The 13161-nt window shown below is 36.0% G+C and overlaps 1 protein-coding gene across 1 annotated transcript in view; it reads left to right on the top strand.

Annotated features, from left to right (window-relative positions):
• Positions 1–13161, top strand: part of EYS (eyes shut homolog) — a 950400-nt gene that overhangs the window by 390586 nt on the left and 546653 nt on the right. The window contains exons 23-25 of the mRNA XM_050893740.1: positions 8451–8547; positions 9594–9701; positions 10380–10525. Of these exons, the coding sequence (XP_050749697.1) occupies positions 8451–8547; positions 9594–9701; positions 10380–10525 (351 nt within the window). The remainder of the gene's footprint in view (positions 1–8450; positions 8548–9593; positions 9702–10379; positions 10526–13161) is intronic.

Raw genomic sequence — 13161 nt, forward strand, 5'->3', positions numbered from 1 at the left:
TAATACCCTCAGCTCAGGATGCTTATGCAGCCTGTCTCCTTATTACAATAGAAGCAATATTCTGCTTACCTTTAGTTTGGGTGAATTCTCAGGAAACATATATGTAAATACATTATATATTGCAGAGAGAGAGAGAGAGAGAGCATTTATACCAAAGCTTTACCTGCCCTGTTCAAAAATATGAGTTATTTGGTCAGCATTTGTGTTAGTTCAATAGCATTTTAATGAGTTAGGAAACTCAGAAGGGAAATTAGATCAATGAAATAATGTATTTATTATTGAAAAAAATACACCAGAAAGTCTGGATTAATTTGACCAGTTGTAGATGTCCACAATATTACATTGAGGAGGTATATGTACAGGTATACACAGTATACATTGAGGAGGTCCCACTGTGCTCCATTTACAGTCAATGAAGAGAAAGAGACAGTTTTCTGAGGTAATTCATTTCACCCAGAAGCAGACATGCAAAGTCAAATGGCTAATGCTATAGAAATATTTATGTCACTCTGCTGACTATATAGGCAGCTTAGGACAATTTGTTCAGATGATAGAAGGGCTGAATTCCTTATCAGTTGCCTGTTGCCTGGATTATTATTTCTGTACAGTTTTTCAATCTACATAGTTCTGGGAAGCACACGGTTTTAGAAAGAGGTAGAACAAAGAGTGAAAAGCAGCGATTTGTGTCATTATAGCACACAAGTAGTTAAAAGCTTTGTCATCTTATTTGTGCTCATTGTATCTTCAAAGATATAAATCTAGAAGCTGAGAAACTGAAAAACTGGTTTATGCAAGAGGAATTGCATGGGTCATAAAGTTACAACCACCATTTTTAGGGTGTAGGGAAATTGTATGTCTTGTTCCAGGGGGAGTTGTCAATGAGATCTAAGGAGAGTACTGTGTCATCTCTAAGGAGAAACAATAGCTACACTCTGTACTGGAATTAACCATCCTATTTTTGCTTTATCCTCCAAGTACTCTTTCCAAAAGCAAGACTTTATGGTTCCTTTCTTGATGCTTCAAGATAATTTCTGAACTCCTTGTTTTAAACAGTTTTCCAAGACTTTCTCACCTCTTTTATCAGATTACTGTCAATAACTCTTTCCTGTGACACCTTCTTTGTTAATACCCTTTGTCCTAGCATGCTAATGATTATTTTTATTTGGTCTATAGCATCTTACAGCTAGAAGTCTGAACTGAGACAAAATATTTTTCAGCCCATGTCTCAAATAAGACTAAGTGAAAATTATCATAATGCACAAAATTTATAATATCAAGCAGAACTAATAAATAGATGCTAAAGAACAGAAGTTATATAAACTGGAGATTGCCATTGTCAGATTTCTGAGCCCTTCAGTGCCAGTTTCTTTTTCAGACACATGCATACATAATTCACAAAGGGAAATAGCCTTTTTACCATGTCTAACATTTCACACACCTTTGATTTTGATATGTATACCTACCTATGTGTCGTGGTTTAACCCCAGTCAGCAGCCAAGTACCACACAGCTGCTCCCTCGCTCCCTGTCCCCGGCCCCTGCTCCCAGTGGGATGGGGAGGAGAATTGGGAATGAAGGCAAAACTCATGGGCTGAGATAAGAACAGTTTAATAACTACAGTAAAATATAATACTAACAATAATAATAATGGAATATAATAATAATAATAGTAATGAAAAGGAATATAACAAAAAAAAAAGGGGGGGTGTGTGGAAACCCCAGTGATACACAATGCAATTGCTCGCCACCCACTGACCAATGCCAGAGCCACGATCCGCCTCTCCTGGCCAACTCCCCCCCCCCCCCCCCCCCCCCCCCCATTTATATACTGGGCATGACATTCCATGGTATGGAATACCCCTTCGGCTAGTTCAGGTCAGCTGCCCCGGCTATGCTTCCTCCCAGCTTCTTGCACACCTGCTTGCTGGCACAGCATGGGAAACTGAAAAGTCCTTGGCTTAAGATAAGTGCTACTTAGCAACAACTAAAGCATCAGAGTGTTATCAACAGTATTCTCACACTAAATCCAAAACCCAGCACTGTACCAGCTACTAAAAAGAAAGTTAACTCTGTCCCAGCCGAAAGCAGGACACTATGTTATACTGAATAACCTAAACACCAATACTAATGATTATGGGGCTATTGTGGTGTCTCTGCTGCTTGCAAATATTGGTTCATAAATGGTTCACAGTAAGGAGACAAATATAATCCATGATACTGTGCTGATGAGTAAAACAGTAGAGAGCTTATGGGGAAAGAATCCCATTAGTCCTCTGTGTTACCTGCAGAGGTAAATTCTGTAATATGGAGATGAAAATGACCATAACTATAACAGCAGATGTGTAGCTTCTACGCTCTGCATATACCTGCACTTCGCAGCTCACAGAAGTCCTATAGACAGAGTTGAGACATGCAGTAGCTGTTTCCCATATTTCAGAGAAACAGAAAGAACAATAGGATCTGTCCCATCTTAAGAAACAGCATTTAATGCTTCATCCACTGACAGCAAAACTACCACAGGATGTTGGAATTTCTGTAAACTAAAATGAATGTGTCATTCTACCTGCACATAAATTGCAAGCAAATTTGAGCATACTGTCACACCCACTAGTGCTAATGTTGAGTATGAGAAAACTAGGGCTTGAGATTAAATGAGCTGCTTCTGTGACATTCTCCATAGAAGAATACAGGTATTTTTAGACCTCATATTATTAAAGTCACTTTCATGCTACCCGAACTGTTAAAAATATACAGAAATAAAAGTAAATTGTCTAACACAAAGAACTGCAATGATTTTCAATTGTTTTTCATCTCCGTTAATTTCTGAAAGTCTTGAAATTGCTATCTGTTACTATGAAAACTGTTAACATCTCTGAGATACGTTTCACTTCCTCAAAAAACTCTGTATATTTTCCGTAAAATGACAAATAAATGTTTTAAATGAAGTACTGTATTCCTATGATTTAAAAAAAAATGTAGATAAGCGGTAATGCCGATGAGATCCTGTTTACATCTTCAGTTTCTCTAATGTGGCAGGAAAAATACTGTAAAATATGTTTGACAAATAAAAACCATTTGTTTGTTTGTCAGACTTTGCAATGACATTTGTCTAGCCTTTATATTGGCCACCTAGAAAAAAAAAATCCACTTGTTTCTTGAATTCAATATTAGAAATTTTGAGCAGGTATCTAATGGAATTCTGTATTCACAAGTGACAATGTGTGCCATTTGCTCTTCCCCATTGATTAGATGCATCTTTTCATTTAGAAGTTCAGAATGGTTTGAACTGAGTTCAGAAAACTTTCAGTTTTTCCACATAAAAAGCACTAAGGTCAAAAATTGCATTTTAAATGTGTCACTCGGGTTTAACATGTGGAAAAGCTACCTTATAAAGTATATGGCTGGAGAGCTACATCAAATCATTTACATGTGCTGTTGATTTACAGTTTGGATCTTAAGTTTCACTGATTGACAGTAGCAAAGGCAGCAAGTAGTTGCATTTAAATGTGTATATTACTTTCCTACACATAGTACTAAATATTGCTACAATAACAATACATTACAGCACCATGCATATTTTCAGGCTTTCCAGTAGTGTACCACTTTACAAAATAGTTTGCTTAAAATAAAAATTGTGTTTTATAATTCAAAAGAATTAATTGTATTCGCAGTATAAACTACAAATTAAGTTGTGCTGGCTGCATTAAGTGAATGCTTTTTTACATACTGCAAATTTCTTTGCAGCTGAAAAACGTTTGTTTCAGTAGTATATATGACATGTTAAACATTTTATGTCAGTTTCTCCCCATTGTCTTTTTTTCTTTCCTCTTGCAACACATGAAATAATTTGGAAACATGTCTTGTCTACATTACTGTAAAAATTGCATCCATGCATTAATTTTAGTTTAAGTATCCCAGAAGATCACACCTATGTGTGGCAGCAGTTGTAGCTTATACAAAATAACCTACTGTGTTACATTACCCTTTAAATTGTCTTGACTATCATGTAAAATACGAGAACGATGTGAGTCCATGCATGTTAGACCCATGAGGTATCTCATAGCTTCAACAAGCACTGTGTAAATAAACTATGAAGGTAATTCCTTCCTTAAACCAGTTCCACTTAGGTATGAGCATTTTAAGTATTCTTTTGGATCTGAAAGTAGTATGATTGGTGTCTGTCCAAGTATATTCATAAAGCAAACATTTTACAAATATTTCAATCCTAACATCGCAGTATGTTTTGAGGTTTGACCTTTCCTGTTTGTATGAGTGATGTGCAGTGTTACACTTCTTTATTTTTGTAATTTACTCTGAGAAGATATATCAGGAGTGAATTAAAATTGGCTTATTAACATATGCTTTTATTGAAACATCCTTTGTAAAAGCTTCATAAATTATAAATATACTACAGCACAGACATGTAGAAATTATGAATGAAATAAAGTTAAATAACACTGCTAATATTTTTCAGGTCCTTTTAAGCAGATTTGAGTGTTTCTGATTAACCATTTTTGTTGAAAGCAGGAGATTTTGCTGAAATCTTCTGTAAAAATTTCTAGAAAGGTTAAAAGTTCCTTAGAAAAAGTCACTGCATGAGTTCAGAAGTTTTCAATGTGGATCAAAAAAATCATCTAAATAGTTCTATGTAATTTTTAACAGTGTGTGTCATAAAGAAAAAAATGACTGTTTTTCCCTAAAAAATGACTGAGCTAGTTTATGTCAGTTAAAAAAAGACAATATTCAATAGTAAATTGAACATAGATTGCTTATTTTGTAATGTAGTAGGTAGCCAGTAAAATTTTGTGATGAAAACAGTATTTTTCTCCATTTGTAAGAATAATAGATGAAGTAGCATGCCTGCTGTATGTTTACTTATTTTATGTCTTTTCAAGGTAGCTATATTTTGCTATGGGCTGGAAAAATGTGTGCTACTGCAATCAAAATATGTCTAAATGGTGCTTTATGTATTCACTTCAGTACTATTTACTTCAAAAAGACTATAAAACATCCATAACCAAGTGGGGACGACAGGCAGAAGCAGAATGATGAATGCCCTCCATTTTCCTTTTTATGTATTTTAATCTGACAACTGTGGTATTTTTTTTTAAAAAGATGCTTGCTCAAATGTTATATAGTATCACAAAAGAATAAGAAGCTATTCTAGATAAGTTCTGTTAGTATTTTTTTAAGTTTTACTCTGTGTTAGCTTCACACTCTTTTCTGATTACCTTATAAAACTAAAAAATTTCTATATATCTTTATTTATAATATTACACAGGTTTACTTTCTCTTTCAGTGGACTACTTTTCAGTGAAGTCCCATTTCCCCTGCCCATTGACATAGCCTTCTACTCTGTAACTAAAACTTAGTTTCAGAAATGCCAAACGTTACAAATAAATGAGAAGTCACAGACGAGGAAGGTGGCTACAAACTGTCCTGTGGTCCTGGTCGTCACATTCACTATGCCCTCCAATTTCTTAATCAAGCCAGAGATAGAAAAATATGTTATCATCTTTTCTGCTTTTATTCAGTGGCACTGGGGTGGCATGTGTCGAAAGAACAACTCCTGACTATTTTGTGTCTGTGTGGTGGGTTGACCTTGGCTGGATGCCAGGTGCCCACCAAAGCCGCTCTATCACTTCCCCTCCTCAACTGGACGGAAAATATAACGAAAGGCTCATGGGTTGAGATAAGGACAGTTTAATAAAGCAAAAGCAAAGGTCGTGCGCAAAGGCAAAGCAAAACAAAAGATTTTATTCTCTACTTCCCATCAGCAGGCGATGTCCGGCCACTTCCCAGGAAGCAGGGCTTCAGTACACATAGTGGTTGCTCCGGAAGACAAACGTGAATAACAAATGCCCCCCCTTCCTCCTCCTTCTCCTAGCTTTTATTGCTGAGCAGACATCATATGGTATGGAATATCCCTTTGGTCAGCTTGAGTCAGCTGTCCTGGCTATGTCCGCTCCCAAGATCTTGCCCACCCCCAGCCTACTGGTGAGGGGGGGCAATGTTGGAGAGACAGCCTTGATGCTGTGGGAGCACTGCTTCAGAAGTAGCGAAGACACTGGTGTGTTACCAACACCTTTCTAGCTACCAATGCAGAGCACAGCACTATGAGGGCTGCTACGGGGAAAATTAACTCCATCTCAGCCAGACCCAATACAGTGTGTCAGTGACTGCTGTCTACTTGATGTAACCAGGTCTAGTACTGAACATTGAGCTAGCATGCCACAGCCCAAGTTACGGTCCTTTTACCTTTCTTTTTTCCTTAATCAAACTTCAGGCAAATATAGATGCAGGCTCAAGTTGCAGTATTAAGATGCAGATTATGGATGCTAAAGATAAGAAAAGTATTTGAATCGTTCACTCTGGTTCTGGCCCATTTGCAAATAAGAAACGAAACCATTCAGAATATAACAAGGTTGCCTGTGCTGAGGGAGCTACTTCAAAGCAGTATGCTGGGACAGAGAATTTTTGTCCCCTATTATGGCAATTCTTTTACAAACTTTTTGTGAAATGTTATACAAATAGGAAATAAATGAGGGTATCACTTCACACTCAAGATATTTGTGAAAAAAAGAATAACATCATAAGAGTGTAAGTGACTATAATTGAACGGTTAGTTTGAAATACATTCTAGGATTTATTTTCCAGCTTTGTACCAGACACTGCTGTGAAACCTTCAGCAAATATTTAGGACTCATTTCAGTCAGGTCTAGCCAGGAAAGTTGTTGAACAGAAAAAATTCTGGTAAGAAGAAAATACCAACTGCTTTGATGTGGGCTGATGTTTAGATCATACATTGGAGTGCCAGCAGAGATTTCTCTCTACAGCTTTCCCTTCAACTCTGACCAAGCCACTTAATTTTTCCAGTAATGATTTTCTCTAGATAAAAATAAGCCGTACTATTCTAACTGTGATCTTGCATGATTTCTCCACTTTCGGGAAGTACTTTGAAAACCACAAATACATAATACAAAAATAAAAGTAATTACTATCCTCATTTCAGTATCTAAAAAAGTACTGATAACAATTTTTACTTGTTGTTTTAATAGAGAATCCAATAAAGCCTTCATCATATTTATAATAATATACACTGAATTTCAGTGGCTGTTTTACTGGTTTTAATTTATTTTTGATATCTAAATGGTGTTCAAAAGCACTTTGGTGAACACCATAAATGCTTTTTAGAGAGTCTGCTATCAGGGGTCATGCGTATTATAGTCACTACAGTGCAAATAGTTTGTTCATTGTAATGATTTCATTACTGCATCAGTTGAAACATATATTTAATTTGTGCAAAATTCAACTAAGTAGCTATAGTTTATCCACTGTGTATAATTTTAACAGAACTGTGTATTTAGTAGAATATTTATATATGTGAACGTTGTAAGACGTAGTATGCTGTCTAGGAGTAAAAGTAGTATTCTTATATCACTGAAAAATCTCTTATTTCTCTTTAGCACATATTCTGGGACGTTTACACAGGTAAATGTAATGTATTACGCAAGTAATGTACTGTGCAGATAAGATCTTCATCACATTTTTTCTTCATTTCAATATTAAAACCAGTTAAATGTTTTTTCTCATCTACTGACTACTTTGAATAAACGTGGTCTCTCTAACTTCCATTATGCTCTGTAATATATTACTTATTGAATTAGCTTTTAGTTTCTGATATTGTCCCACACTCCCCAAGAAAGCCTGTTCGGTCCTTTAAAATGGGTTACATTTCCCTGGTATATTTAGCCAGGTGCTCCATCCAAATCTGTTCTCTCTGGTTCATTAAAGTATGTTAAGACTTCTTATACTCTCCGGAAATGAACTTGTTGAAGCTAAGGAACAAAAATAATTGGAGAAAGTTCTTTTAGGATTGCATTCACTTGCTGCCCCTGATCTTGGAGTCAGAGAGCAGTGAGGTCTGGCTTCTTCAGAAGCAAAGGTAAGCCATGAGTCTTACCAAGGCTGCCAGGGCAGGGACCTTACTGTCAAGGGTCCTGTCTGACAGTATCTGAAAGAGGCGAGCAGGGCAGGGCCAATGAGGGTGTTCAGGATCAGCATAGTATGCCAGATCGCCAGTCAAGGCTACAGGGAATGGGGCAGGTCCAAGGGCAAGCCAGGGAGCTAGTCTGAAGGCCAAAGTCAGCATCCAGATGAACAGGTACATAGCTAGGCATGCACATGGCTGCAACACAGGTCAGTCAGATACCAAGGGCAAAGAGCCTCAGCTTGGATGCTCCCAAGAGAAGGGGTAGTCACCACTGATGCTTCTCTCAGCTCTTTCTTGAACAGCTTCAAGGGCAGCTGAGGTTTCTCAGGCCTGCCGCTTGCATTGTCTAAATTGGTCCTGAGCTCAGACAGCCAAACCTCCAAGAGGATCTGTGACACTTATATTCACATTATGTAGTAGAATTCACTCATTCACAGTTAATATAATCTGTGTTGCAGGATTTGAGGGTACTTACTGTGAAGTTAACAGTGATGAGTGCATCTCCCATCCATGCCAGAATGAAGGTCTCTGTGTGGACGGGGTTAACCATTACAGGTGAGGAAAATTATTTGAACGACATATTCAGTATGATACACGGATGTTTATCATCTAGCTATTCTTTTGGTACTTTGCCTGTATCATGTTTGCTGTCCTTCAGTGATGTAATATGTCTTTTTTTGTGATGCATTTGACACTTACATTACACTCTCAATCTTCTTGTGGGTAAAAAGTCATACATGTACACCATACATGTGGACCCAAGAATCTATTGTAGAGCTAATTAAAATCTTAAGAATCCAATAAAAATATAACAAACAGTTGTTATTAGTCCAGTTACAATACTACTAATAGTTTAAGTTGCAATTAATAGAAAATAGCTTCATGAACAATGTAATTATAATTGCTATATAAGAAATCTTGCAATTATCTAGCTCTTGTCTCTGCTGTTATGATTACCCTCACAATGTCAGTCTGGGTCCTGTGATCAGTGATTTCAGTCTTCCTCAAGAAGAACTGGCAGTGTTACTGCAAGTCACCAACATCTGGAAGTCTTTGCCAGGAGAAGTGTGATGTTTACGGTGGGGGTTTTCTCGTCTTCAGTCTCAGGCCTGCTTGGAGCTATTTTTGTGTGTTTCCTTATCACAATTTACTTCCTTTGCACTGTTTACCAGCATCCCCAGCTCACACGAACACAAAAGGCTATTGTTTATAACACCATGATTATCCCAGTGTGTCGTACTCTCACCATAGGTGCTATTCCCAGAGCTGAAGCTAAAGCATGAGAGGCAGCAGTCAGTTGGCTCCAGGGCAGGTGTCATAACAAGTGAAAACCAGCTCAGGCCAAGGCAAGTTCTGAGCCCTTGCACAGTGGGGTCAGCACAAAGCCTGTGGCCTTCAACTAATAATGGCAAAAATCTTATTTCCTGGGCTGCAGTCATTGTACTTGTGAAGCTTGTTAAAGTACAGCACTTTGTAATGATCAGAAAAAAACAAACATAATTTTGGAAACACCTAATTTGTACCCCTCCGATTCTGCCACATTTTTCCACAATCTTTTTATATTAAACTAAAAAGTAATATAGTGACATGCTTTTTGCTAGGTGCTCCTGCCAACATGGCTTTACTGGGACACTATGTGAAGTGGAGATTAACGAATGCTTATCAAGACCCTGCAAAAACAATGGGACTTGCCTGGATCTCGTAAACAGGTTAGTTACTACTAAATGAAAAGCAATTCCCTGATTTCCTTATGTATAAAGTCTGCTTGCTGCCTTGAGGTTTGGATGGGACCTTGAGCATATGACAAGGATTCTGTGTTAAAATGAGGTAGGCAAATGCTACTGACTACTATTTGTTTATGTGACCTGAGAAGAAAATAGAAGGGAAACTGTCTTCAGCACAACTTGTGCTTTTCCTCCTTACCTTTTTTTTTTTCTTTTTTTAAAATTTGGAGTAAGAGTGAAATAGAGGAAAACTGATCTTCAGTTAGATTGCTACATCTCTCTTTTCAGCTTCCAACAGTGACCTTTTATAATGTAAACATTAACTAAAAGTTAAGTGTAAGCAAGAGAAAAATTTGTATCTTGTGTTTGTTCCACAACGCTCTACAGTTATTCAGACTCATGTCAAAAGAACATTAGCCCTTAAGTCATTCCTTATGTCTTCAGCTGAAATTATTGTGCAGAATTTTTCTGTTAATTTAAAGAAGAGTAAATCGCTCTGCTTGCTTCAGAAACATGGAAATGAGAAAAGTCTGTTAATTATTTTAATATGGATGATGATCAGGGACACCAGCTTGACATCAGGACATACATATAGCTTCAGAAGACTGGAACAGATCATGTTGTTTACTTCTGTTGACTTACCTGATTTTCCCTTTTCTGAAGATTCATCTGTAGTTGTGCACCTGGATACTATGGGTCTCTGTGTGAGATGGATGTAAATGAGTGTGAAACTTTGCCTTGCTTGCATGGAGGAAGCTGCATCAACAGGCTTGGAGGCTATCGATGTTTCTGTCCCCCTGGATTCACAGGTATGGTCCACTCTCTACCACAGTGGAGAAGATTATTTCACAGGTTTTACATGTTTGTGATTTTATAGCAATGGTCTCAACTAAATCAAGGAAGAGCACACAGGATCATTTCCTTATTGGAGGACAAGTCAATATTAATTCAAATAGAACTGTGATCCAATTCTTGCTAAGTAGCTCAAGATGTTATTTACATTAAGGCTTGATCTATGATTTCTTTAGTCACCCATACATTCAGCTGAAACACATTAAAAGAGAGATTGTATAGTGCAAAGAAAATAAATGTTTTCTGAATTCAGCCAAGAAAAAAAGTATTACCATAGATACAGAGTAAATTTTACAAACATAATAATATGCTACCTTGTCATTTGAAATTGCACAGAACCATAGTAACACTTTGACTTTGCTGACCTGTTGGACTGACACTGTTGCCTTTAGTGTTAATCTTTACATTTTTATAGAACTAATGACAAAATATTTAATGGGTAAAGATGTAGTAAAATTTCTCTAAAATGATGTTGACATTTATTTAAATGCTCTGCATGCTGCAGAACAAGTAGTTCATACTTAATGTTTTGATACATCCAGCTTAAGCAACCTGAAAACACATGGGGTCATATGACTGTTTGCAGAAATATTTATATTTGTCTGCCTCAAGTTGTATCATTTCTGCATTCTTTCTGCATAAAATGTGTTTTCCTACCCATTCCAGCCTATGATGAATACCACATAATAAGATTAGAAAGGACGCAATTTGCATCCACTGAACTGAGAGGAATGTAATTTCTCCAAGAAAAGAACAAGTACAGTTTTGGGAATATCTATATAGCTGTATATCCTTCAGCTGTATATCTTTCTTCCATTCACTACCAACTTTAGTCCACATACCACTTGTGCAGTGTTCTTTAAAATTATGCTTGACATTTCAGAAAAAATTGCAAAAATCTATACAGTTCTTTTACCTAAAACTTTAAAAGCTTCCCGCTCCCATATTTTCTTCAGAAGGGCTGTGTTCTGAATAGTACTTCTTGGGTATCACAGAAGCTTTGGTTCATTAGGCTGTGGTGCTGCAGATTTATAATTTTAACTAATAGATGTTAAAACAGTTGTCTTCACCTTTATGTATATGTTTCTGTAAGAATTCCCAGTTATATTCATAAAAGACAAGACATCTGTACCTGAAGGGCTTATGAGACTCTAATTTCAAAAGGAACAAGCAATCTGCAGGTGTGCTTTCCTTTTATGATTCTTCATTATTGACTAAGCAGTTTGGCTTGAGTTCTTTTCCCTAACACATTTAACCAACAAAGATAGGATGTTGGGTTTTGTTGGGGGTTTTTGGTAAGTTTTTTTTTTAATCAGCTGTAGTAGTTGTTTACTATTACAAATAGTTATTTACTGGTATCAATTCTTTTAGTATATTTACAAGAATAGTTGTTTACTATTTAATCTTAGTTATTTACTAGCAAGGGTGGTGTGATATCCAGGTGTCTATCAAACACTGAAAAATTACTCAAAAATTAGTGATAGTTTACCCATCACTTAATTACAGCCAGTGATTTCCCCCCCCCTTAAAGTGACACTGTTGGGACATCCACTATGCAATGTACCAGTTGTTAGATTAAGTCTGAAGGAGTAACTCATCCAATACAAAGTGTTTGGTATAGCAGTTGAACTAAGGCTATAAAACAAAGTTGCAGTGTTAGCAGGCCCAGAAGTGAGGGAAAGTATTTTGATTTCAAAGCAAGGTCTTTTCAGAGCAAGACTTTGCTTTTCTGGATTATGAAGAAAAAAAGCATGTGTCAAGTGTATGTTTCCCTGGTAAACATACAGAATTGTAAAATAGTTCTCTGATAGTTTGAGGTTTTGAAAACTTTTTCTAGCAAGTACAATTCAAATAGCTAATAGCTGATTTTTCATATTTAACAATTTTTTTTTGGTTTTATGTTACCTACACTACAGAAAAGGTAATTATGCTGTTTGAGAGTACCAAGCTTTGGAATTATAAATACTGAAAGAAAATACTTTAAAACTACAAAATATTAGTATTTAAGGTACGGAATTTATAACACTATAAGAAAAGTAATTTATTTAACTCTTTGAAAGATAAGTGTATTTCCACTTTCATCTTCAGTAATTTCATAAATTTAGGAATAGCCTTTTTTTTTTTTTGTCATGGACAAGGCACCTTTAAAGATACATAACAGCATGTATTGATTTCAATGATCATTTGAATTTCAAAAATGTTTTAATGTACTTGTACAGAGAAAACTTTAATCATTGACTATAATTATTAAAATATTATAGATTTATACATTTGAATGGAAACAAATTACAATACATTAAATGGGTTAGGCCAAATTCTGTTACTGTATATCATTTTATTTGTAAAAACTTATTTTAAAAGTATCAACTTTCATCAGACATTTTGAATGTTTTTTCTGGTCATCATGTAATTTATTGTCTTAGAGAAGGCAGTCTTTAGACACTGATCTCTGCTTTGTAAGCTCTAAAATTTTGGCAGCTAATATATCTCTTAAAATTTTAAGTTTTCCATAAATTTATCTTATTTTGGATTTATTTTACATTGTTCATAAGTTTATTTCATTTTAAATAACTGTTTAACAAAAATATTTAAA

The sequence above is a fragment of the Gymnogyps californianus genome, chromosome 3, assembly GCF_018139145.2.
Source record: "Gymnogyps californianus isolate 813 chromosome 3, ASM1813914v2, whole genome shotgun sequence".
Taxonomy (NCBI): Eukaryota; Metazoa; Chordata; class Aves; order Accipitriformes; family Cathartidae; genus Gymnogyps; species Gymnogyps californianus.